This window comes from Oncorhynchus nerka, linkage group LG27 (assembly GCF_034236695.1).
Source record: "Oncorhynchus nerka isolate Pitt River linkage group LG27, Oner_Uvic_2.0, whole genome shotgun sequence".
Classification (NCBI taxonomy): Eukaryota; Metazoa; Chordata; class Actinopteri; order Salmoniformes; family Salmonidae; genus Oncorhynchus; species Oncorhynchus nerka.
The window spans coordinates 20,497,335-20,525,091 of record NC_088422.1 but is presented as its reverse complement, the minus strand read 5'-3'; the positions used below and the strand labels follow the sequence as shown (position 1 = coordinate 20,525,091).

Sequence of the window (27,757 nt, the reverse complement as noted above, 5' to 3'; positions counted from 1 at the left end):
CTAGTTAGAAACTTGGCAGTTGCAAAGAAAAAGTAAAGATTAAGATGGGCAAAAGAACAGGCACTGGACAGAGGAACTCTGCCTAGAAGGCCAGCATCACATCTTCACTGTTGACATTGAGACTGGTGTTTTGCAGGTACTATTTAATGAAGCTACCAGTTGAGGACTTGTGGGGCGTCTGTTTCTCAAACTAGACACTAATGTACTTGTCCTCTTCCTCAGTTGTGCACTGGGGCCTCCCAATCCTCTTTCTATTTTGGTTAGCACCAGTTTGTGCTGTTCTGTGAAGGGAGTAGTACACAGCGTTGTACCAGATCTTCAGTTTGTTGGCAATTTCTCGCATGGAATAGCCTGATGAGTTTCAGAAGAAAGTCCTTTGTTTCTGGCCATTTTGAGCCTGTAATCAAACTCACAAATGCTGATGCTCCAAATAATCAACTAGTCTAAAGAAGGCCAGTTTTTTCGCTTCTTTAATCAGCAAAACAGTTTTCAGCTGTGCTAACATAATTGAAAAAGGGTTTTCTAATGATCAATTAGCCTTTTAAAATTATAAACTTGGATTGGCTAAGACAATGTGCCATTGGAACACAGGAGTGATGATAGCTGATTATGGCCTATGTAGATAGTCCATAAAAAAATCTATTTGATGTTATTTTAATGGACAAAAAATGTGCTTTTCTTTCAAAAACAAGGACATTTCTAAGTGACCCCAAACTTTTGAACAGTAGTGTAAATCACTACTGGTCAGTGGTGGATAAAGTACCCAACTGCTATACTTGAGTAAAAGTCTATAAGTATTTGATTTGAACCATGCTTAACTATCAAAAGTATAAATCATTTTAAATTCCATATTAGGAAAACCAGATCACACAAATTATTTTTTTACGGATAGTCAGGGGCACACTCCAACACTGAAATAATTTTAGGGAAAATATATTGAGTGAAAGTAGTTCAAAATATAAATAGTAAAGTACAGATATCCCCAAAAACTACTTAAGTAGCAGTGGTTTATACACATCTCAAAAGCAATCATGTAGTAAAACCAGTAGGTTTTGTATAGTAGTGTTGAGTAGTACTTATTTATGAGGGAAGGGTAGGGACGACACAAAGATCCCAGATAGCACTACGCCTCTTCTCAATTTGATTTGCTCAACTCCTCCGTCCCCTCTCGCCTCCATTTGTAAAAGGCAATCAAGGAGAGGTGGCGAGGAGACTGAATGTGGACAATGCGCTTGTATGAAATTACTCAACTCAAATTACGTTTACAGTGGTAGAACCCTGAATAAATGTGTAGTCATAAGTTAGTTTTGCCATACATTTTATAGATAAAACTATAAGTAGCATATTGTTTTAAAATGTGTGCATGCTTTCCTCCGACCAAAACAAAAGCTGATTCAGAGGGTGGGTGGCAAATTTTTCAAATCCTGAGGACTCAGGATACACATGAATATCCTCGATGACCGGTGGTTATCGAGAAGGGGAGGACGTCTTCCATTTGCTTACTAATGAATTGACATCTCCTCGACCACTTATCGGTTTCCGGGTTACGGAGGAGAGATGGAGGACAGACTTTTTCCCAAATGAGAAAAGGCCTTGTGCTTCCCCAGCGGGAGAAGGTGAGGACACTTCCGGTCGCCTACTAACTAATTGACACTACTCGACCACTTATCGGTTTCCAGGTCACGGAGGAGAGGACTGAGTCGTTGAGGAGAGGATGGTCTTTTGCCCAAATGAGAATCTCCCCAAGTTTAGACAATTAGAGGCTGTCTCCACAGCAGCAGACCCTCAAGTCGACTACTGATTTATGGTCTCACGGATGGACAGCCCTGCTGCCGGGACTCCCTAAAAACGGCACTTTGATACAGCTACGACTGGAAGTGACTTTGTAGACGGTTAGACACTAACCCTAAACTAAATTCTCCAAACCTGCTGCTTAAGTTCTAACTTGCTGCGAAAAAGTCACGTCCGGTTGTAGCTGTATCGAAGTGGTGTGTTTTTAGGGAATCTCCTGTGGTTACACTGGAATACATCGGTGCACTGACTTTGCGCCCTCTACTCGGTCTTTGGTACTGCAATCAATTTGAGACTCAAAAGGTTCACTTCTTCAATGAAATGGGGAGAAAAATTGTCCAATGGCACGGGACAGATTTTTCCAAGTATGTTCTGACTGACATATTTCAGGCATGATTGCCATTAGAAATGTTTTATTCATCAGGGAAACCTCCATTGACCCTCCATTCATTCTATGCTTACTTGATGCCATCTATTTGCACACTGCACGGGATGACTATGGCAGAGAGGAATAAATGATGCACACACAACATGTAGAAATACTGCAGGTTTTATTTACTTGCTCAGGGATCTGTGGTCTGGTAGGTTTGATTCTGTCAAGGGATAATGTACCATCTTGTATTTGCTTCGTTTGGCATTGAGGTGTCCCTCAGTCTTTGAGAGAGACTTGTTATGGACATGCTTGCCTAAGGTCCACTTATGATTGCTGTAATGTTCACTGCTATGTATAGATCCCTTGACACAAATCACATCACCTTTTTGTTCATTAATGTTTTATTTTATATTCTATTTTATCCCCTTGTTCTCCTCAATTTTGTGATATTCAATTGCAATGTTGTCTCATTACTGCAACTCTCCAACGGGTTCAGGAGAGGCGAAGGTCAGGTCATGTGTCCTCCGAAACATGACCCGCCAAACTGCGCTTCTTAACACACGCCCGCTTAACCCGAGCCAGCTGCACCAACGTGTCGGAGGAAACATTGTTCAACTGACGACCGAAATCAGACTGCAGGCACCCGGCCCGCCACAAGGAGTTGCTAGAGCGCGATGAGACAAGTAAAGCCCCTCCCGGCTAAACCCTCCCCTAACCCGGACGACGCTGGGCCCACTGCGCGCCGCCCTATGGGACTCTTGGTCACAGCTGGTTGTGACACAGCCTGGGATCGAACCCGGGTCTGTAGTGACGCCTCAAGCATTGCGATGCAGTGCCTTAGACCTCTGCGCCGCTCGTGAGGTGTTTGTTCGATTTTTAAGTGCACCAGTCAAATGTTTGGACACCTCATTGAAGGGTTTTTCTTTATTTAGACTATTTTGTACATTGTAGAACAAGACATCAAAACTATGAAATAACACATGGAATAATGTAGTAACCAAAAAAGTGTTAAACAAATCAAAATATTCTATATTTGAGATTCTTCAAAGTAGCTACTCTTTGCCTTGATGACAGCTTTGCACATACATTGCCTTGCGAAAGTATTCGGCCCCCTTGAACTTTGCGACCTTTTGCCACATTTCAGGCTTCAAACATAAAGATATAAAACTGTATTTTTTTTGTGAAGAATCAACAACAAGTGGGACACAATCATGAAGTGGAACGACATTTATTGGATATTTCAATTTTTTTTAACAAATCAAAAACTGAAAAATTGGGCGTGCAAAATTATTCAGCCCCCTTAAGTTATACTTACCAAAAACATATTTTGGTTTTGAAGTCTGTGTCTTTAGGTTATCAAACGCGACAAATTCCGGTCGAAATGCAGCCAAAATTCTAGTGGATGCGCACCAAAACGTCAAAATTACATATTATATGTCGACTAAATTGGTCAAACTAAGTGTAGAATCAAGCTAAAGCATGTTATAAACGTGGAAAACAATCATTAGCACGAACAGAAACACCCACATCGTTTGGTCAATCCTGGAAGAAAGAGAGCTCTGGAGCGTCCGGGCATGAGTACTTTTTTTCTCCGCGTGACCCGGAGGTTTCAGCCCGCCAAAAGTCTCGCGATGACAAGCCCCATTGAAAGCAGACATCGCGCTGAAGACATACAAACTGTTCCCAGGTCTGTAGGTGCTTGGGAAGGGTGGGGGCGATGACGTCAAAGTTGGGCCAACTTTTCTGAAGACAAGAGAGAGTTTGGGAGAATGGCTGCCCTGAGAGTTCTGCTTTACATACAGACATAATTTGAACGGTTTTAGAAGCTTTAGAGTGTTTTCTATTCAATAATTATTATTATATGCATATATTAGCAATTTTGGACAGATTTTTTTTCTGTTTACTATGGGCACGCAAATCCTCCAAAGGGGGCAGTAGTCAGCCCTATCTTTAACAGGTTTTAATACTTTGTAGCGCCACCTTTTGCTGCGATTACAGCTGTAAGTCGCTTGGGGTATGTCTCTATCAGTTTTGCACATCGAGAGACTGACATTTTTTCCCATTCCTCCTTGCAAAACAGCTCGAGCTCAGTGAGGTTGGATGGAGAGCATTTGTGAACAGCAGTTTTCAGTTCTTTCCACAGATTCTCGATTGGATTCAGGTCTGGACTTTGACTTGGCCATTCTAACACCCGGATATGTTTATTTTTGAACCATTCCATTGTAGATTTTGCTTTATGTTTTGGATCATTGTCTTGTTGGAAGACAAATCTCCGTCCCAGTCTCAGGTCTTTTGCAGACTCCATCAGGTTTTCTTCCAGAATGGTCCTGTAATTGGCTCTATCCATCTTCCCATCAATTTGAACCATCTTCCCTGTCCCTGCTGAAGAAAAGCAGGCCCAAACCATGATGCTGCCACCACCATGTTTGACAGTGGGGATGGTGTGTTCAGAGTGATGAGCTGTGTTGCTTTTACGCCAAACATAACGTTTTGCATTGTTGCCAAAAAGTTCAATTTTGGTTTCATCTGACCAGAGCACCTTCTTCCACATGTTTGGTGTGTCTCCCAGGTGGCTTGTGGCAAACTTTAAACAACACTTTTTATGGATATCTTTAAGAAATGGCTTTCTTCTTGCCACTCTTCCATAAAAGCCAGATTTGTGCAATATACGACTGATTGTTGTCCTATGGACAGAGTCTCCCACCTCAGCTGTAGATCTCTGCAGTTCATCCAGAGTGATCATGGGCCTCTGGCTGCATCTCTGATCAGTCTTCTCCTTGTATGAGCTGAAAGTTTAGAGGGACGGCCAGGTCTTGGTAGATTTGCAGTGGTCTGATACTCCCTCCATTTCAATATTATCGCTTGCACAGTGCTCCCTGGGATGTTTAAAGCTTGGGAAATCTTTTTGTATCCAAATCCGGCTTTAAACTTCTTCACAACAGTATCTCGGACCTGCCTGGTGTGTTCCTTGTTCTTCATGATGCTCTCTGCGCTTTTAACGGACCTCTGAGACTATCACAGTGCAGGTGCATTTATACGGATTTATCATTTATACGCATTTATCGTTCTCAACTAACATCAAGGCGGTGGCCCGTTCCTGTAGGTTCATGCTCTACAACATCCGCAGAGTACGACCCTGCCTCACACAGGAAGCGGCACAGGTCCTAATCCAGGCACTCGTCATCTCCCGTCTGGATTACTGCAACTCGCTGTTGGCTGGGCTCCCTGCCTGTGCCATTAAACCCCTACAACTCATCCAGAACGCCGCAGCCTGTCTGGTGTTCAACCTTCCCAAGTTCTCTCACGTCACCCCGCTCCTCCGCTCTCTCCACTGGCTTCCAGTTGAAGCTCGCATCCGCTACAAGACCATGGTGCTTGCCTACGGAGCTGTGAGGGGAACGGCACCTCAGTACCTCCAGGCTCTGATCAGGCCCTACACCCAAACAAGGGCACTGCGTTCATCCACCTCTGGCCTGCTCGCCTCCCTACCACTGAGGAAGTACAGTTCCCGCTCAGCCCAGTCAAAACTGTTCGCTGCTCTGGCCACCCAATGGTGGAACAAACTCCCTCACGACGCCAGGACAGCGGAGTCAATCACCACCTTCCGGAGACACCTGAAACCCCACCTCTTTAAGGAATACCTAGGATAGGATGCACTACTGTTCCACTGGATGTCATAAGGTGAATGCACCAATTTGTATGTCGCTCTGGATAAGAGCGTCTGCTAAATGACTTAAATGTAAATGTAAATGTACGGAGACTTGATTACACACAGGTGGATTGTATTTATCATCATTAGTCATTTAGGTCAACATTGGATCACTCAGAGATCCTCACTGAACTTCTGGAGAGAGTTTGCTGCACTGAAAGTAAAGGGGCTGAATAATTTTGCACGCCCAATTTTTCAGTTTTTGATTTGTTAAAAAAGTTTGAAATATCCAATAAATGTCGTTCCACTTCATGATTGTGTCCCACTTGTTGTTGATTCTTCACAAAAAAATACAGTTTTATATCTTTATGTTTGAAGCCTGAAATGTGGCAAAAGGTCGCAAAGTTCAAGGGGGCCGAATACTTTCGCAAGGCACTGTATGTTCCCACATGTGCTGAGCACTTGTTGGCTGCTTTTCCAACTCATCCCAAACCATCTTAATTGGGTTGAGGCCAGGTGATTGTGGAGGCTAGGTCATCTGATGCAGCACTCCATCACTCTCCTTCTTGGTAAAATAGCCCTTACACTGCCTGGAGGTGTGTTGGGTCATTATCCTGTTGAAAAACAAATGATAGTCCCACTAACCGCAAACCAGATGGGATGGCGTATCACTGCAGAATGCTGTGGTAGCCATGCTGGTTAAGTGTGCCTTGAATTCTAAATAAATCACTGACAGTGTCACCAGCAAAGCACCATCACACCTCCTCCATGCTTCACGGTGGGAACCGCGGAGATCATCCGTTCACCTACTCTGCATCTCACAAAGACAAGGCGGTTGGAACCAAAAATCTCAGATTTGGACTCATCAGACCAAAGGAGGTATTTCCACCATTGCTCGTGTTTCTTGGCCCAAGCAAGTCTCTTCTTATTATTGGTGTCCTTTAGTAGTGGTTTCTTTTCAGCAATTTGACCATGAAGGCCTGATTCACGCAGACTCCTCTGAACCGTTGATGTTGAGATGTGTTCTTACTTGAACTCTGTGAAGCATTTATTTGGGCTGCAAACTGAGGTGCAGTTAACTCTAATGAACTTATCCTTTGCAGCAGATGTAACTCTCTGGGTGTTATTTTCCCGTGGCAGTCCTCATGAGAGCCAGTTTCATCATAGTGCTTGATGGTTTTTTACAACTGCACTTGAAGAAACTTTCAAAGTTCTTGCCATTTTCCAGATTGACTGACCTTCATGTCTTAAAGTAATGATGGACTGTCATTTCTCTTTGTTTATTTGAGCTGTTCTTGCCATAATATGGACTTGGTCTTTTTCCAAATATGGCTATTTTCTGTATACCACCCCCACCTTGTCACAACACAACTGATTGGCTCAATTGCATTAAGGAAAGAAATTCCACAAATTAACTTAAGGCATGCCAAGAGTGTACAAAGCTATCATCAAGGCAAAGGGTAGCTACTTTGAAAAATCTCAAATATAAAATATATTTTGACATGTTTAACACTTTTTCTTTTTTGGTTACTACATGATTCCATACAGTATGTGGGATCTGAGTGGCTCAGCAGTCTAAGGCACTGCATCTCAGTGCAAGAGGCATCACTACAGTCCCTGGTTTGAATCCAGGCTGTATCACATCCGGCCATGATTGGGAGCATTGCCCGGGTTTGGCCGGGGTAGGCAGTCATTGTAAATAAGAATTTGTTCTTAACTGACTTGCCTAGTTAAATAAAGGTAAAACATTTTTTTTGTTATTTCATAGTTTTGATATCAACTATTATTCTACAATATAGAAAATAGTACAAATAAAAACACTTGAATGAGTAGGTGTGTCCAAACTTTTGACTGGTACTGTATATAAACTTCATATCACTTCTCCCCATTTCTGAAATATCCTTTTAAAGAACAAAAGGAAAAGTGCATTGCATCAGTCAGACAGTCTCATACAACACTTCCTTGAACTACAAAATTCAGTCTTGTGTGCATCAGTAATATCTTTACCACCAGTAGTCTTGAAGCAGACCCGGGTGATTTGAGGTATTTTCCTCAAAGTTCTGCACCACCAACAGCAGTTCTCTGCTATGTCAGGCGTTATGGTATCCCAGTTTGTCATCAAAAAAAGGGCTGGTGTCCCATATAAAAAAGAAGCCTAAACTGAGTGGTGTTTCCCATGGCACACATCAGTATGATATGGTTTTAGTCAGGACAATGTCTCTGGTTGTGAGATCCGGAAATGCTTGGACTATACCCATAATATGGCATTGGGTGGATGAGGTTGGCGACAAAGGTGAACATGAGGAATCTTTTTGCGAGCCTCCCAACACTTTGTGCTCTGCACAGTGTCTATCTCACTGGCTTTACTCACACACGGACTGAGACCCAGTGCAATCCACAACAGAGAATCCTAAGTCGGAGAGGTCCTGTAAACTACTAACAAAAAAACATCCCAGTCTTTTAGCTGCCTTCACAGTTCTTGTTTGTAGTCTCTTGTAATCATGAAGAGTTTGACCCAAGGCCCAATACAGTGGGACATGTTCCTATGTCTTTTCTTCGCGCTCTGTTTTGCGCCGCGTAATGTTCCGAGGTTTGATCTTCAAAGACAGCTCCCACAGAGCCTCCTCTGCCAGGTGGTCGCTGAAGTCGTTGAAGAAGGAGACAATATCGTCGTTGTGTTTCAGATCATAATGCCTGGGAGAGAGGGAAAACACCATCTAAACATTGCAAAGGTGGTAAAAGTTAATGGAAAATATAAAATTCCAGGATAGGCCAATGATTTAACAAATTGTTACGTGAAAGAAAAGTGCGTTGAACATAAAGCTGTATGAGAGCGACAGCCAGATTGACCACTGTATACATACACCTGCTGGAAGCGCCTCATGCTGTCCAGGATGTTGAACTGCTGCCAGCGCTTGGAGAAGTTGACCTTCCCGTTGATTTGATCAGGGTTGCCCAGATGGACAAAGGTCAAGTCCTGGAGGATAAGACCCCTGTGTGTCGAGTGAGGAAAAAAACAAGAAACAGTAAAGACGAGAAATGCAAAGTAAGCAATACAAATGGTAGACGTGCAAATCCATTTGCATCACTTGTGACAGCGAAGTGTATACACTTTAACACAGCAAGTTGACTTACAGAACAGCAAAGTGCATACACGTTAAACCAGCAGGTTGACTTACAGAACAGCAAAGTGCATACACTTTAAACCAGCAGGTTGACTTACAGAACAGCAAAGTGCATACACTTTAAACCAGCAGGTTGACTTACAGAACAGCAAAGTGCATACACTTTAAACCAGCAGGTTGACTTACAGAACAGCAAAGTGCATACACTTTAAACCAGCAGGTTGACTTACAGAACAGCAAAGTGCATACACTTTAAACCAGCAGGTTGACTTACAGAACAGCAAAGTGCATACACTTTACACCAGCAGGTTGACTTACAGAACAGCAAAGTGCATACACTTTAAACCAGCAGGTTGACTTACAGAACAGCAAAGTGCATACACTTTAACCCAGCACGTTGACTTACAGAACAGCAAAGTGCATACACTTTAAACCAGCAGGTTGATTTACAGAACAGCAAAGTGCATACACTTTAAACCAGCAGGTTGATTTACAGAACAGCAAAGTGCATACACTTTAAACCGGCAGGTTGATTTACAGAACAGCAAAGTGCATACACTTTAAACCGGCAGGTTGATTTACAGAACAGCAAAGTGCATACACTTTAAACCGGCAGGTTGATTTACAGAACCGCAAAGTGCATACACTTTAAACCGGCAGGTTGATTTACAGAACAGCAAAGTGCATACACTTTAAACCAGCAGGTTGATTTACAGAACAGCAAAGTGCATACACTTTAAACCAGCAGGTTGATTTACAGAACAGCAAAGTGCATACACTTTAAACCAGCAGGTTGATTTACAGAACAGCAAAGTGCATACACTTTAAACCAGCAGGTTGATTTACAGAACAGCAAAGTGCATACACTTTAAACCAGCAGGTTGATTTACAGAACAGCAAAGTGCATACACTTTAAACCAGCAGGTTGATTTACAGAACAGCAAAGTGCATACACTTTAAACCAGCAGGTTGATTTACAGAACAGCAAAGTGCATACACTTTAAACCAGCAGGTTGATTTACAGAACAGCAAAGTGCATACACTTTAAACCAGCAGGTTGATTTACAGAACAGCAAAGTGCATACACTTTAAACCAGCAGGTTGATTTACAGAACAGCAAAGTGCATACACTTTAAACCAGCAAGTTGACTTACAGAACAGCAAAGTGCATACACTTTAAACCAGCAGGTTGACTTACAGAACAGCAAAGTGCATACACTTTAAACCAGCAGGTTGACTTACAGAACAGCAAAGTGCATACACTTTAAACCAGCAGGTTGACTTACAGAACAGCAAAGTGCATACACGTTAAACCAGCAGGTTGACTTACAGAACAGCAAAGTGCATACACTTTAAACCAGCAAGTTGACTTACAGAACAGCAAAGTGCATACACGTTAAACCAGTAGGTTGACTTACAGAACAGCAAAGTGCATACACTTTAAACCAGCAGGTTGACTTACAGAACAGCAAAGTGCATACACTTTAAACCAGCAGGTTGACTTACAGAACAGCAAAGTGCATACACTTTAAACCAGCAGGTTGACTTACAGAACAGCAAAGTGCATACACGTTAAACCAGCAGGTTGACTTACAGAACAGCAAAGTGCATACACTTTAAACCAGCAAGTTGACTTACAGAACAGCAAAGTGCATACACGTTAAACCAGTAGGTTGACTTACAGAACAGCAAAGTGCATACACTTTAAACCAGCAGGTTGACTTACAGAACAGCAAAGTGCATACACTTTAAACCAGCAGGTTGACTTACAGAACAGCAAAGTGCATACACTTTAAACCAGCAGGTTGACTTACAGAACAGCAAAGTGCATACACTTTAAACCAGCAGGTTGACTTACAGATATGGTATACATGGGGGCTCCACGTCTGCCAGTGCCGCGCGGTAGACCCGGAACGACGAGGAACTGTCTATTAACGTGCAGTATTCTTCTAGGCCCTGTAAAGAGAACAGTGACAGTCGTCCATGTTAACATCAAACAACACCAACATGTGTAGAGAGTTCATATTAGAGCTACCTTACAGTAACTGGGCGGCAGGGTAACCTAGTAACCGGAAGGTTACAAGTTCAAATCCCTGAGCTGACAAGTTACAAATCTGACATTCTGCCCCTGAACAGGCATTTAACCTGTTCTTAACTGACTTGCCTAGTTAAATAAAGGTAAAAAGAACTGCTGTGAGGATGACACTTTTTTTTTTATACAATAAATTGATGTTTCAGAGCAATCTTTGGACATCGATTAGACCACAGTCTATCTCACCTCTGAGGTTGTTTTCTGCCACTCCAGTCTTCGGATGGGAGCTGAATCCAACGCAGATAATATTGCCAAATATGAGTTGAAATTATTTAGCTTCCGTAAGTGCTGCAAGAGAGTGGAGGGAGACCATCTTAAAATGCACCTGAGAATTTGTTGCTTTTTCAACAAACACACCCAAAACAACTGTTTGCTCAAGTATCCACATTTCAAAAGGCATACCTTCATTATTTTGATAAATTTGAGGAGGAGCTTTTCTCGGTCCTGGGCTTTCTCTTGCAGAATGATTATGGACCGTACCCTGAGGGAGACACGAAGGGGGAGAGATGCATCAGTTTCATCACATGTTCTCCAGACCTGGCTGCTTTCTTCTCGGAGAGAGGGCAGTGAACTGAAGTTCTGCAGTGAACAAGAGAAGCAGCGTGGTGACTAAGAGAAGATGTGAGGTGCAGGCTTACCAGTAGGACATGTTGTTAAAGTGCTCTGTGAACTGTGTGAGGTTGGCACTCTTCTCCTCGTTCTGCTCCTTAGCCCAAAGCAACACCTCAGGGATCTGTCCAGAGAGAGAGAGACACAAAATAACTACTTTTTAGGCAGAGGGGCAGCATACACAGGAGGAGAAAGACTTGCTTGGATGAGCTACCTCAATTTTGTAGAAGAGCTCTGCATCCAGGAGAGTTAGCTGGTCGGCGATCTCATGACTTCGGAAGTCGTGCAGGGTCCCAGGTCTAAAGTTTCACACAGGAAATGGGGGGAGGAAATTAGAAGAAAGTCAATATGGCCCAAGATAGAACTAGACACTGTGATACATTGATGTTCAGAACACAACAAGGAAATCCTTCACTGTCACAGAGCAGAACATTTCTAAATGCCTCTGCAAGCGGTAACATTCTCTGAAACAATACAAAATACATTGCAATACAATCTTTATTGATCCATTATACAGAGACAAGGGACGTGACGTTTTAGCTGTCACAGTATCCTCGTCCACTAATTGCGGGCGGACCTACCTGGCGGCGACACCTCTTGCGGCCAGTGGTTTGAGCGAGTAGGTGTAGCGCAGCAGCTTCCTCTGCTCCACCTTGTCCAGGATGTTTGTGCGGAGGACGCGGGCCAGGCTCAGCTCACCGTTACACACCAGCCTGAACACCAAGTCCATCAGCTGCATCAGGATGTCCTCCGTCATCTCCACCAGACTGACACACACACACACAGCCGAGGGGATGGAGAGATAAGAGAAGGGTATGAGAGAGGGTGGTGGAGGTGGAAAAAGACCAGAGGAGGTGTTTATATGCGCTGCGAGCTGCTCCAATATTTAAACAAATGTAACAGAAGTCTTATCACTCTCTGCACACACCAGCTTGCCATCACGGCTAAATTACATTTGAAAACTGATGGATATGCGCAAAAAGAGCAGACAACCGAGCAGGCTATTGGCTGGTAGGGGATGCGGCTGGCTGATCACAGCTGTCACACATTGATATTGGATGAAGCACTCATTTTGATATGACATATCTGACATCATGCTCTGAACTCTGATTGATATTGTCTTTGTAGGACATGTAGGAATGCATTCTGTGCTCGGTCATTTATTTTGATATGAGAAAAAGACACCCCGCCCCAAAAAATTTCTTCTTCGGGTCTACAGTGAAAATAGCCAAAAAGTGATGAGTTTGCGTTTCTGTAATCATGACTGGTTAACCCCTCCCCCTTTTACCAGGAACAGACCAAAGGAAAAGTGAATAAGAATCGTCATTGTTGCACAGTCATTGAAGGACAAACTTTTCTTTGCAGATTGCAGGTTTTTGATAGCTAGACTTCTGGTCAAATGGCAGGCTAGAGACCTCACCACAGCTCGTCCACCACACGGACAAGAACAAAGAAGGTGTTTTTGCTGACTTTCTTCTTGAAGGTATCTGGGCAGTGACAAAACCTGGTGTATGTGTGGAGGTGTTAAGGAAAACAAACAAATAGTCAAAGTATATTACACATCTTACAGTATTCAGAGTGTATACGACTAGGGGAGTGATGTGGTAGGGATTTTGCTACCCATTCCCCATTGTCTCAACCAAGCAGGCTTTGTTGGAGGAAACTCTTTGGGTCCACATGTGAGAAGTGAAGCATGGAAAGGATATCTGTAGTGCAGCTTTTTGATAAGGTCCTCTGGGGTTATGAACGTTCTGTACGTCGTCAGGAAAGCCTCACAGTACAAGACAAGATCTGGAAAAGAAGACCACAAAGGAGATTACTGAATATCCTCTCGCTTCCCCAGAGCTCTATTTGGGAGGAAGGAAAGTCTAGGTGTATTATAGAAAAGCAGTACTAGTAAAAGCTAGAATCCTTAGTTGCTACATCCATTTTTGGACTATACATGAATTATTTACACTACCATTCAAAAGTTTGGGCTCACTTAAAAATGTCCTTGCTTTGGAAAGAAAAGCAAATTTTTTCGTCCATTAAAACAACATCAAATTGATCAGAAATACAGTGTAGACATTGTTAATGTTGTAAATTACTATTGTAGCTGGAAACAGCAGATTTTTTATGGAATATCTACATAGGCGAACAGAGGCCCATTATCAGCAACCATTACTCCTGTGTTCCAATGGCACGTTGTGTTAGCTAATCCAAGTTTGTCATTTAAAAGGCTAATTGATCATTAGAAAACCCTTTTGCAATTATGTTAGCACAGCTGAAAACTGTTGTTCTGATTAAAGAAGCAATAGAACTGGCCTTCTTTAAACTAATTGAGTATCTGGAGCATCAGCATTTGTGGGTTCGATTACAGGCTCAAAAAGAAACAAATAACTTTCTTCTGAAACTCGTCAGACTATTCTTGTTCTGAGATATGAAGGCTATTCCATGCGAGAAATTGCCAAGAAACTGAAGATCTAGTATAACGCTGTGTGCTACTCCCTTCACAGAACAGCGCAAACTGTCTGTCAATGTATACGAAATGCTTCAGTCTGGTTTTAGACCCCATTATAGCACTGAGACTGCACTTGTGAAGGTGGTAAATGACCTTTTAATGGCATCAGACCGAGGATCTGCATCTGTCCTCGTGCTCCTAGACCTTAGTGCTGCTTTTGATACCATTGATCACCACATTCTTTTGGAGAGATTGGAAACCCAAATTGGTCTACACGGACAAGTTCTGGCCTGGTTTAGATCTTATCTGTCGGAAAGATATCAGTTTGTCTCTGTGAATGGTTTGTCCTCTGACAAATCAACTGTAAGTTTCGGTGTTCCTCAAGGTTCCGTTTTAGGACCACTATTGTTTTCACTATATATTTTACCTCTTGGGGATGTCATTCGAAAACATAATGTTAACTTTCACTGCTATGCGGATGACACACAGCTGTACATTTCAATGAAACATGGTGAAGCCCCAAAATTGCCCTCACTAGAAGCATGTGTTTCAGACATAAGGAAGTGGATGGCTGCAAACGTTCTACTTTTAAACTCGGACGAAACAGAGATGCTTGTTCTAGGTCCCAAGAAAAAAAGAGATCTTCTGTTGAATCTGACAATTAATCTTAATGGTTGTACAGTCGTCTCAAATAAAACTGTGAAGGACCTCGGCATTACTCTGGAACCTGATCTCTCTTTTGAAGATCATATCAAGACCATTTCAAGGACAGCTTTTTTCCATATACGTAACATTGCAAAAATCAGAAACTTTCTGTCCAAAATTGATGCAGAAAAATGTATCCATGCTTTTGTCACTTCTAGGTTAGACTACTGCAATGCTCTACTTTCCGGCTACCCGGATAAAGCACTAAATAAACTTCAGTTAGTGCTAAATACAGCTGCTAGAATCCTGACTAGAACCAAAAAATGTGATCATATTACTCCAGTGCTAGCCTCCCTACACTGGCTTCCTGTCAAGGCAAGGGCTGATTTCAAGGTTTTACTGCTAACCTACAAAGCATTATATGGGCTTGCTCCTACCTATCTCTCTGATTTGGTCCTGCCGTACATACCTACACGTACGCTACGGTCACAAGACGCAGGCCTCCTAATTGTCCCTAGAATTTCTAAGCAAACAGCTGGAGGCAGGGCTTTCTCCTATAGAGCTCCATTTTTATGGAATGGTCTGCCTACCCATGTAAGAGACGCAAACTCGGCCTCAACCTTTAAGTCTTTACTGAAGACTCATCTCTTCAGTGGGTCATATGATTGAGTGTAGTCTGGCGCAGGAGTGGGAAGGTGAACGGAAAGGCTCTGGAGCAACGAACCGCCCTTGTGGTCTCTGCCTGGCCGGTTCCCCTCTTTTCACTGGGATTCTCTGCCTCTAACCCTATTACAGGGGCTGAGTCACTGGCTTACTGGGGCTCTTTCATGCCGTCCCTGGGAGGGGTGCATCACTTGAGTGGGTTGAGTCACTGATGTGATCTTCCTGTCTGGGTTGGCGCCCCCCCCCCGGGTTGTCCCGTGGCGGAGATCTTTGTGGCCTATACTCGGCCTTGTCTCAGGATGGTAAGTTGGTGGTTGAAGATATCCCTCTAGTGGTGTGGGGGCTGTGCTTTGGCAAAGTGGGTGGGGTTATATCCTTCCTGTTTGGCCCTGTCCGGGGGTGTCCTTGGATGGGGCCACAGTGTCTCCTGACCCCTCCTGTCTCAGCCTCCAGTATTTATGCTGCAGTAGTTTATGTGTCGGGGGGCTAGGGTCAGTCTGTTATGTCTGGAGTACTTCTCCTGTCCTATTCGGTGTCCTGTGTGAATTTAAGTGTGCTCTCTCTAATTCTCTCTTTCTCTCTTTCTTTCTCTCTCTCGGAGGACCTGAGCCCTAGGACCATGCCTCAGGACTACCTGACATGATGACTCCTTGCTGTCCCCAGTCCACCTGGCCGTGCTGCTGCTCCAGTTTCAACTGTTCTGCCTCATTATTATTGGACCATGCTGGTCATTTATGAACATTTGAACATATTGGCCATGTTCTGTTATAATCTCCACCCGGCACAGCCAGAAGAGGACTGGCCACCCCACATAGCCTGGTTCCTCTCTAGGTTTCTTCCAAGGTTTTGGCCTTTCTAGGGAGTTTTTCATAGCCACCGTGCTTCTACACCTGCATTGCTTGCTGTTTGGGGTTTTAGGCTGGGTTTCTGTACAGCACTTTGAGATATCAGCTGATGTACGAAGGGCTATATAAATAAATTTGATTTGATTTTGATTTGTCTCTAACCAGAATAGAAAGAGGAGTGGGAGGCCCCGGTACACAACTGAGCAAGAGGACAAGTACGTTAGAGTGTCTAGTTTGAGAAACAGACGCCTCACAAGTCCTCAAATTGCAACTTCATTAAATAGTACCTGCAAAACACCAGTCTCAATGTCAACAGTGAAGAGGCGACTCCGGGATGCTGGCCTTACAGCTACAATAGTAATTTAGAACATTAACAATGTCTACACTGTATTTCTGATCAATTTGATGTTTTTTTAATGGACAAAAAATGTTTTCTTTCGAAAACAAGGACATTTCTAAGTGACCCCAAACTTTTGAACGGTAGTGTGTATATATACACCCATTGATTCTTAAAGGATATAACTTGTACCTTCCATCTGAGTGGACACCGACTGCATGTAATAGGGGGAGGGGGGTGTACTACGGAGGTCATAAATACCTTTGCGGTCCGTTTCTGTGGCGTGGACTAATAAAATATCCCCCGATCCGGCTCGGACATCTGGACCGTCATCGTTCTGGTATCACATGTGGACAGATAAAGTTGTAAGAGCAGAGAGAGAGGATTAGCCTAATTGTTGACCTCATGAGGAGTCCTAGTGTAGCCCTACAAGTGACTGTCCTGATGAAACCATTCTGACAATATTGAAAAATATGTTTTGAAAAGTCATGCTAGCCATGAGGGGGTTTTCTATAAGGAGATAGGCACTACTAAAGCTGCACTGACCTTGCCATGCTAACTCCAGATCTTCACCTACATATTTATCATCTACTGTGAGAATGTGATCATATAGCCCCCTAAAAATCAACTCTAGACTTCAAAGCCACTTCCACTGTGTTTTTTTCATTGTTCCCCTCTAATCAGGGACTGATTTAGACCTGGGATACCAGGTGGGTGCAATTAATTATCAGGTAGATCAGAAAACCAGCAGGCTCTGGACCTCGTAACAGTAACAGACAGGGACGTTGCATTTGAGTTACAGAGGCAGGGGCCAGCAGAGGGCAAGCTCTCTGTAAACAGCTGATTGGTGGCTTATTCTGTATTAGTAGTATCCTTCTTGTAGGACAGGGATCTATGCTGACATTTTTTTTACAAGGAGCACATGTGCTCCTAAGTTGAAAAAGTTACGAGGACAAAAATAAAATGTAGGTGCACAATAAAAGTATGAGGAAGAGTGTTTTTATTCTAAGAAATGGAAAAACGTTTGGTTTTTGGAGTGTTCCATGCTGAATCAATTACAATGTACCCTCAAATATTTGAGTCACTTAGGTGAGACAAAACATTTCAGCTGCCCCTTTAAGGGGCGGGACGTTATCATTGTAACGGTGGGACTCACATGTCTGTCTGTGAGAGATGAGATTCTCCGACATGTCTCTTCGCTAGCAGTTGATCAAGCTCAAACTAACATTGAAATAAAACCTAGTGTGTGAACAAAACAATGTAAATAGCCAAGAAACACGAGAACAAAGTCACACTTTAGTAGACTTTCAGCTAAATTTGAACACAGGGGTCTCCTGAGTGGAGCAGTGGTCTAAGGCACTGCCTTAGAGAGATCCTGGTTCGGGTCCAGGCTCTGTTACAGTCGGCCGTGACCGGGGGACCCATGGGGCGGCGCACAATTGGCCCAGCGTTGGCCGGGTTTAGGGGAGGGTTTCGCCGGCAGGGATGTCCTTGTCCCATCGTGCTCTAGCGACTCCTGTGGCGGGCCGGGCGCAATGCATGCTGACACGGTCGCCAGGTGTACGGTGTTTCCTCCGACACATTGGTGCGGCTGGCTTCCGGGTTAAGCGTGTATTGTGTCACGAAGCGGTGCGGCTTGGCTGGGTTGTGTTTCTGAGGACGCACGACTCTCGACCTTCGCCTCTCCTGAGTTCTGTACGGGAGTTGCAGCGATGAGACAAGACTGTAACTACCAATTGGATACCACGAAATTGGGGAGAAAAAGGGGTAAAAAATTAAAATAAATGTAAAAAGTTTGCACACATCTATTTCTAGGCGCATATGCGAGTAAAATAGTCACACCGTAGAGCCATGTAGGATCCTATGAAGTATCACATAAAAAGAGGCATCTCCTGCTCTATGATTAAACAGCTTGATCTGAAAGAGACGCAAGGTAAAATGGACTGACCATCAACAGTAGAAAACGAGGACACGTTTACCTCCTGCTTTAGTGTTAACCGGGACATGATCTCCATGTGATCGATGAGGGAAAGCTCATCCGTCTCCTCGCTACTCCGCCCATCTTCAGACGACTTTTGTCTTCGGCTGAGTGAGAAAGAGAAAAAGAATATAACAAAAAAGGGAATCCTTTCTTCTGTCACTGGAGAGTAGGAACAATGGAGAACATTGTATTATTTATTTAACCTCAAAATAAAAGGAAACAGAAAGGCCAGACTGTCATGGTATGGGTTCTTACCGGTCATCGGACATGTCCTTGTTATTGCACAGTGGGTTCTCTGAGGCAGTGTCCTCCAGTGAGTCATCTATGGCAGACGAGTCCTGATAACAACACAGAGTGGTTAGGACCGGTCTCGCACCAAATCCAGCAGCCTGAGGTCATGTTCATTAGGGCATGGCACAGAAAAGGTTTCACAATGATTTGCAGTGGAAAACGAAAATGTGCGTTTCTCATTGGACATTTTTTTCTATGCTTGTTTCAGGTTATTTTCTTCTGTTCGGTACCAAATGAACATGACCCTGAGGTCAAGATAAAGGTGAAAATGCTTTCTTAGTTAAGGTAGATGTGTGGGTACGTTGTCTAAGCACATGGAGGTTTCAACTTAGTATTCAGTGAGTTGTTCCGTCAGCTTTGAGGAAAACAGACAATGGTTGTTCACACACACACTATAAATATTATACGCTCTATGGATCAGTGGAGGCTGCTGAGGGGAGGACGGCTCATAATAATAACTCGAACGGAGAAAATGGAATGACATCAAACACATGGAAACCATGTCTTTAATGTATTTGATACCATTCCACCTTCCACTCCAGTCATTACCATGGGCCAGTCCTCCACAATTAAGGTGCCACCAATCTCCTGTGGTATGGATACATGCATAACTCTAGCCTCACTTCTCTAGTGCAAATGCAACACTAAATACACTTAATATGCAGTGCCTTCAGAAAAGTATTCACACAAGTATTCACACCCCTTGACTCTTTCCACATTTGGTTGTGTTACAAAGTGGGATTAAAATTGATTTGTCTATTCTTTTTTACACACAAAATAACTAATGTGTAAGAAAAATAAAACACTAATATCTGAGTTACATGTTAGAATCATTCTTTCTGGGTAAGACTAAGAGCTTTGCATACCGGGATTGTACAATACTTGGAATTTTTTATTTTTTAAATTCTTCAAGCTCTGTCAAGTTGGTTGTTGATCATTGCTAGAGAGCCATTTTCAAGTCTTGCCATGGATTTTCAAGAATATTTAAGTCAAAACTAGAACTAGGCTACTTAGGAACATTCAATGTCATTGTGGTTAGTAACTCAGTGTAGATTTGGCCATGAGGGACCTTAGAGATAATTGTATGTGCGGGGTACAGAGATGAGGTAGTCATTCAAATGTTAAACACTATTATTGCACACAGAGCGAGTCAATGCAATTTGTGACTTTTTAAGCACATTTTTACTCCTGAACGTATTTATGCTTGCCATAAGAAAAGGGGTTGAATACTTATTGATTTAAGACATTTTGGAATTTGTAAAAATGTCTACAAATGTAATTCCACTTTATGGGGTATTGTGTGTAGGCCAGTGACACAAAATCTCAATTTAATCCACCTTAAATTCAGGCTGTCACACAACAAAATGTGGAAAAAGTCAAGAGGTGTAAATACTTTCTGAAGGCACTGTATCTACCCATCTCCATCCCAGAAGACAGTCCAGATTGTCTTTTTACTAAAAACATGGGGAATGGGGAGAACTTTGAGCGAGAAAGACTGAATAAATAAGCTGAGCGTTTAGTCGTTTTATTGGGCTGTCCTTCCTGATGAAAGGCCTTAAGGAAGATGTTAAATACACAGACTTAACTCAGAGCCATTCATGAATACAGTTGTAATTAGTTACTACGATCCAGACCTGACCCAGGTGGACAACCACCATTGACCTTAAAGGCCAAGTTTATGAACATGATATAAAATGTCTCACTGTCACTTGGAGACAAACCCCCCTTGAGACAATGACAGGGGAGTGACTGATGTACTTTGAGCTAGAACTACACATAGGCCCATATAGTAGGGAATGGGGACGAGAGGTCGACCGATTAATCGGAATGGCCGATTTCAAGTTTTCATAAGAATAGGTAATTGGCATTTTTGGACACCGATTGTGGGCGATTACATTGCACTCCATGAGGAGACTGCGTGGCAGGCTGACTACCTGTTACGTGAGTGCAGCAAGAAGCCAAGGTAATTTGCTAGCTAGCATTAAATTGATCTTATAAAAAACAATCAATCTTCACATAATCACTAGTTAACTGCACATGGTTGATGATATTACTAGTTTAACTAGCTTGTCCTGCATATAATCAATGCGGTGCCTGTTAATTTCTCATCGAATCACAGCCTACTTCGCCAAACGGGTGATGATTTAACAAGCGCATTCGCGAAAAAAGCACTGTCGTTGCACCAATGTGTACCTAACCATAAACATCAATGCCTTTCTTTAAAATCAATACACAAGTATATATTTTTAAAACCTGCATATTTAGTTAAAAGAAATTCATGTTAGCAGGGAATATTAACTAGGGAAATTGCGTCACTTCTCTTGCGTTCAGTGCAAGCAGAGTCAGGGTATATGCAGCAGTTTGGGCCGCCTGGCTCGTTGCGAACTGTGTGAAGACCATTTATTCCTAACAAAGATTAAGTCTATGATTTGATATTTGATAGAGCAGTCTGACTGAGTGGTGGTAGGCAGCAGCAGGCTCATAAGCATTCATTCAAACAGCACTACTGCATTTGCCAGCAGCTCTTCGCTGTGCTTCAAGCATTGAGCTGTTTATGACTTCAAGTCTATCAACTCCCGAGATTAGGCTGCTGTAACCGATGTGAAATGGCTAGCTAGTTAGCAGGGTGCGCGCTAATAGCGTTTCAATCGGTGACGTCACTAGCTCTGAGACCTTGAAGTAGTTGTTCCCCTTGCAATGTAAGGGCCAAGGCTTTTGTGGAGCGATGGGTAACGATGCATCGAGGGTGGCTGTTGTCGATGTAACCCTGGTTCGAGCCCAGGTAGGGGCGAGGAGTGGGACGGAAGCTATACTGTTACACTGGCAATACTATAGTGCCTATAAGAACATCCAATAGTCAAAGGTATATGAAATACAAATGGTATAGAGAGAAATAGTCCTATAATTCCTACAATAACTACAACCTAAAACTTCTTACCTGGGAATATTGAAGACCCATGTTAAAAGGAACCACCAGCTTTCATATGTTCTCATGTTCTGAGCAAGGAACTTAAATATTAGCTTTCTTACATGGCACATATTGCACTTTTACTTTCTTCTGCAACACTTAGTTTTTGCATTATTTAAACCAAATTGAACATGTTTCATTATTTATTTGAGGCTAAATTGATTTTATTGATGTATTATACTAAGTTAAAAATAAAAGTGTTCAGTCAGTATTGTTGTAATTGTTATTATTACAAATAAATAAATAAAATCTGACAATTAATCGGTATCGGCTTTTTTGGTCCTCCAATAATCGGTATCGGCGTTGAAAAATCATAATCGGTCAATCTCTAATAGGGACAGTCCAGTAGTAGGGGATTTGGGGAAAGGAAGAGAAACATGGTCATGTACAGGCAGTTACCAAAGCAGGGCATGCCAAGCGATCGAAGAGACACAACGAATCCTGAGTGGTTAGGTCACATACAGATAGGGTTACTTAGTGAGGTCTGTTGTCAGTCATGGTGCTCTCTGTGAAAGCACGCTTTTCTCTCCTCGCTCTCATGCAACCTCTCTGCTAAGGCTACTTACTCGGCGGGAGAGCCCATCTCCGTTGGCTTGGCTGGATGTGTACAGATTAACGTACTCTCCCTCCCCGCCTTCCTCGTTAGCGCTTTCGCTCTACGGGGGGAAAAGAAAGACAGCAAAGAGAATGACAGATGCTTGGAAAAAGCAAATGTGGTTCCGAATGCGAAAGCTTCTCACAACTAGCCGGACAAAACAAACAAGTACCTATATCATCTCAAATGAAGCCACTAAGAACCAACTGTTCCAATCACCACAGCATACATAGAGCTGCAGACTTGTTTTTTTTAAACCTAGGGTTTGGCCTATTTTCAAGGATAAGAACATCACATCACCGACATTGAAACAGCCCTTTGCTAACAATGTTTATACCTTACTCCAGATCTGTGCTCTTCTTCAAAAGCACCCCCCCTGTCAAACGCAATCCCATTTTCTTTTCGCACAGTGCCTAACACTTGTCACAACACACAGCTAGGGCTCACCAAAGAGGTTTGACGAGTGTCAGAGAAAGAAGAGTCAGTGAGAAGACCGATAGCAAGAGAGCTGTCCAGAGAGCCGTTGGCCACCAGCACAGGGTCAGGGCTGCCACTGCCCGGGGCCGCTAGGTCCATGCTCTGTGATTGGTGGACAATGGGAGAGTGGGAAGAGACAGATGAGAGAAGATATGGAATGGAAGATTGGCAGAGAGGTGCAAAGTCCTGAGAATAGGACCGGAGAACTGTCTTATGCTGAAAGAGCGAGGGCGAGAAATGAGAAGGAAAGAGAAAGAGAGATTAAGACAAAAGCTACTTGAGAGATCTAAAAGGTCAAAGAGAAATAGATCATTGAGAGAGATGCATCGGCATACTTTCCATCAGAGAACAATATGACTGTAGGCTATATTGTCTGTATCTGACTGGTCAGTCAGTTACTAGAATTGCCAAATCAACTCAGTCTCTTCAAAATGACATATTCACAAAATGTGCTTGTTGTAACTTGTAACAGATCTGTTGAATATCTCATGCATATAGGTTTAATTGAAACCAAGTCAAAAGGGTGCAACAAGGATCAATGGTTCTTCAGCAAGAACAGATCAATTGTCCTCATCATTGCTCCAAAACTAGAATGATTAGACAAAGAAGAATACAGAACATTAATTTGCTGCGTTTGTGTCATAATAGTTCTGGATTGTGTTCAAGCCCCAGTTTTAAATTAATGACATCCGCTAATATAAATAACACATTTCACAAATTCTGGATGAAAACAACTGCATGCTTTCTCGCTTTCTCTCTTTCTCTCTGACAGAGATTGCCATTTATTGTATAAATATTGAGGGGTCTGATAAGAGAGTGAAGAATGAACGTGTGTCTGCCAGTGTGTGTGTTTTTTGCACAATATACTCCCTTATCAGTAGCTGAACATGTCTACAATGGCTAATGGCTAATAAATTAACGTATTGGTGTCAATACTTCTAAAGCAGAAGCGCAGTCAAGTCTGTGGCGGAGCAGACAAGGTTTCAACTGGTATTGGTTTTCTTTTCAAATACTTCTGATGCACTTGATCGAGCTTGCCTGACACGGTGGGACCAATTAAATAGTTCCCAAAGTGCAACACTTTCATTTAATATAGCACCACACTTTGCCCGTGACTTTCCAGGTTAAATAAAACGTTTTAGAAAGAAAACAAATACTATTTAAAGCCAAGTCTACTGTAGAGAGTGAGAAGATCAGAGAATCAGAAAGGCAGGCAGACAAGCCAACTGAGAGTCACTCACCATAGGGGTGGTCAGGGAGGAGTTAGAGACTGACATGCTGAGAGCAGCCCGCGTCTCCTCCTCCACCACCACTGCAGCCTGCGACTGCTGAAGGTGGCAGGAGAGAGAGGACGAGGAAGAGGACGAGGAAGAGGCAGAGTGGGAGGCCTGGAAGGGGGGGGAAAGGAGAGTGTGGGGGAAGGAGAAAGTAGAAAGAGAGGAGCAGAGAGAAAGTACAGTGGGAGATGTTAGTTAGCAAAAGAAGACGTAGGTCTACGGAGATAGTTAAGCCCAATCTAGAAGCAGCAGAAAACAATAGGCTTGATGGACTAAAAGAATGCTACGGCAGACAAAGTGTTAAAATAGAAACACACTAGTGCTTTCTAATATTCTACTGTTACCTCTGTGTTATGCATCGCTCTGATGGAGGCCGGGCTTTCCAAAAAAAAAAGGAATGAGATTTGATGAGTGCAATGGAAAATGAAGCCCCAAAATGTTTTACTTAATTTTTTATTTAAAACGCATCATCATGATGATGTGGCCGGTGACACTGCTGGGAACTAGTCCGCGTTCACATCCTTGTCGGAACTAGGAAACTCCAACATTTCCGACTTGCTGATTTGTTGAACGCAGTTACCATGTCGGAAATGTCAGAGTTTCCGTGGAACTTATCAACAGTAGACTAAAGGAAAAAAATACTAAAATATAGTTTGAGTGGATTTTCCCTTTAACCCGTTTCACCTAAGCATTTACATAAATTATCCTATCCTTTGTCATTAGTTCCCCTAACTGCCAACGTAAATTCATTCCATGATTCTCCTTTGTTGTTAAGGCACAACAAGCAACCTGGTCTCAGAGAAATAGTATAATACTATACATGCACCAAGATGTATATCATCCAATTCGTATGCTATTGTATGTCCAGGTAAGATGTTTGATACTATACATCCTATAATTAGTATGATATTGTATGATCTATGCATAGTCAACTTACCCCTACCTACATCTACAAATGACCTATTTTTAAAAACTTTATATAAAAACTGCATTGTAGGTTAAGGGCTTGAAAGTAATCATTTCACAGTAAGGTCTACACCTGTTGGATTCTGCGCATGTGACTAATAACATTTGATTTTGATCGCTACTCCATTCATTAAAAAAAAAATATATATAAAAAAAGTGTACCTTTATTTAACTAGGCAAGTCATAATGCAACCTAACGTAACATAATATATCATACTAAATGGAGTGCCACAGATTTACGTACAGAATAATACGAATTGCCCTGAGACCACGTTGAACTATGCCTACATACTGTGCAAAGCACATCACTGGCCTAAATGGAAATAATTAGCTACTGTATCAGAAGTGAGTGGACATTCTGCTCAGGTAGAAGTCTATTCATTCTGGCAATCAGAAAGTACACAATGTGGACATGTCAGTTAACAACCGCCAGCAAAGAAACAACTTTTTGATTACATGAAACAAACACCCTTTCCTCTCCCTCCCTACATCCAGGAGCGCATCTTTCACTGGGACGGGGGGGACATGTCCCCCGCCACATTCTGACCCCTCCAGTTTTATCATTGGAATGTGATACAAAACGAGGCAACGGTGTGCTTTAGGACCATGCAGACGTCTCAGAGCGGTCTGGTAGCCTGTTTGGCGTGTTTATCCGACTGGATACATTTCATTTTTAAATGTTTATGTCCCTCCCACTTCTAAAACCAAAGTTGTGACCCTGTCTACATCTATAGCTTAAGTTCAAACCAATCCTTGTTTTATTTCCCTGCTCCCCAGAGGATTCTGTGATAGGTCTTAATCCTCACCCACTATGAACTGGGCATGCAGTAATCCACAAGGTCAAATAATAGGAGAAAAATGTGCAGAAATGTTCCATTTTCGTTTCTCACATTTTGATCCGCTTTAGATATGTTTAAAAATATCCGTAAATCTGGATAAACCTTGAGCATGGATCGACTCATTTATATCGCGGTCATGCTTTTTTTTTTCTTGCAGAGCAAATTACTTTTTCCAACCATGAATGTCTGGTAGAGAGATTATGGCATTGAATATAATCTGGGAAGTAAACTACTACAGCCTTGCAGAGGCCTGAAACAAACATAACAAATGGCCAAAATGATGAAAACAAATTCAATTCAAATACAGTGGTGGGATGTAAGATGGGACATCATGGAGGACAAGTCTGTACTAAAGGCCAATCGTCTTATGCCGGCGGAAAAAAACACATCTTACTGAGAAGTGGTAGTAATTTAAATTGTACCGTTGCACTGATTTGTATTTGTTGTTAAGATGTTTTTTTTATGATGCAAAAGTTAGCCTACTGGTTAAGTTCCCTTGAGCAAGGCACTTAACCCTAATTTGCTCCAGGGGTGCCGTACTACTATGGCTGACCCTGTAAAGCAACACATTTCTCTGCACCTATCCGGTGTATGTGACAATAAAACATGTCTTTTAAAATGTTTTCTCTATGTATTGAAGTAGAGTTTGGAGATGAGTTACCACTAGACTCTGCTTGCCTTCTGGATGTTTAGGACTTAACACCCTGCTTTTCTTCTTCTATGTTATACAGATGGGCTAAAACATCATGGACTCACTCACCACTCAATCCTACACACTTGGTACAATATATGATAAGAAAATGAGTTTCCTGAAATGCATATGTATTGGGCCTTGGTAAGTGATGGATGTGTGTGAACAGGGTGTGTGGATGGGCTGGCGTACTGCATGTTGTAACACTGGGGAGTGTGAGGCCTCAGTGTGGCTTCAGTGTGAGGTGAGGGGCTATAGTTTACCAGCTGCCTCTGTTTGGGTGGCAGTGCCGGGGGTGGGAGGGGCTCGTGGACAGAGTCGCTGCTGCTAAACGAGTCATTGAAGCCGTAGACTTCCTGGAAGTGCTTGTTGCGTTGCTCATAGATGCTCTTGCTCTGTGGCATCTGGTAGAAAACTGAGGGCTGGGGCTCCGAGTAGTCTTCCACAAACTGCATGTATTTCAGAACTGTGGGGGTGAGACGTGCACACACAGACGCACACACACACAGACGCACACACACGCACACACAGACGCACACACACACAGACGCACACAAACACAAACCAAAAAAAACAGGGGATATTACAATGACAATGCGCTTGCAGATGACAGTGTTCTTCAGATTATCCCAAACCGTTTACACATTGTTATAGTGTTTAGATGAGGAGGAAATTCTACATGTCAAACGTTGGTTTAAATGGAGCCCTTCACTTCCAATCCTGTAAATTGTAAAAATGAAAAAATGGTCGTGGTGTGCATTAAATACAATTTCAAAACAAGAAAATCGTATTTTGGGGGAGATGACAATGCTAGCCCTGTAGAAACCCTGACCATTCAGTCATTAGAACAGTGCTCTGCTGTTGAAAATCTAAATAAACAGGCTAGCGGAGGCACAAGTGCAGCCAAACCTGCTGGTCCTGGTTTTAAGCTCTTTATAGTGCTACTGAACATATAAAATGTGCTGATTACTACATAGTTATGGCCACCCTTCAACACATACGCTGAGAGGGTCAATCAGCACAAGCTCATTTCCTGCACAGCCGGGAGAGTCCCCTCCTCTATTAACTGACACATTCCATCAACAAATGCATTATTTCATGTG

At 42.7% G+C, this 27,757-nt stretch overlaps 1 protein-coding gene across 2 annotated transcripts in view; it reads right to left on the bottom strand.

Annotated features, from left to right (window-relative positions):
- Positions 1 to 7,077: 7,077 nt before the first annotated feature.
- LOC115111320 (rap guanine nucleotide exchange factor 1-like) overlaps positions 7,078 to 27,757 on the bottom strand; it is a 58,177-nt gene continuing 37,497 nt past the window's right edge. Inside the window, exons 10-24 of one of the 2 annotated variants that reach the window (XM_065011436.1) lie at positions 26,918 to 27,120; positions 22,376 to 22,465; positions 18,806 to 18,888; positions 18,549 to 18,654; positions 16,831 to 16,906; positions 13,346 to 13,430; positions 13,060 to 13,152; positions 12,221 to 12,406; positions 11,854 to 11,938; positions 11,669 to 11,763; positions 11,433 to 11,511; positions 11,217 to 11,318; positions 10,797 to 10,894; positions 8,678 to 8,806; positions 7,078 to 8,507 (exon numbers count right to left, since the gene is read on the bottom strand). In XM_065011436.1, the coding sequence (XP_064867508.1) occupies positions 8,357 to 8,507; positions 8,678 to 8,806; positions 10,797 to 10,894; positions 11,217 to 11,318; positions 11,433 to 11,511; positions 11,669 to 11,763; positions 11,854 to 11,938; positions 12,221 to 12,406; positions 13,060 to 13,152; positions 13,346 to 13,430; positions 16,831 to 16,906; positions 18,549 to 18,654; positions 18,806 to 18,888; positions 22,376 to 22,465; positions 26,918 to 27,120 (1,661 nt within the window). In that variant the 3' untranslated portion in view covers positions 7,078 to 8,356. The remainder of the gene's footprint in view (positions 8,508 to 8,677; positions 8,807 to 10,796; positions 10,895 to 11,216; positions 11,319 to 11,432; positions 11,512 to 11,668; positions 11,764 to 11,853; positions 11,939 to 12,220; positions 12,407 to 13,059; positions 13,153 to 13,345; positions 13,431 to 16,830; positions 16,907 to 18,548; positions 18,655 to 18,805; positions 18,889 to 22,375; positions 22,466 to 26,917; positions 27,121 to 27,757) is intronic. The other variant, XM_065011437.1, reaches the window with a different exon arrangement.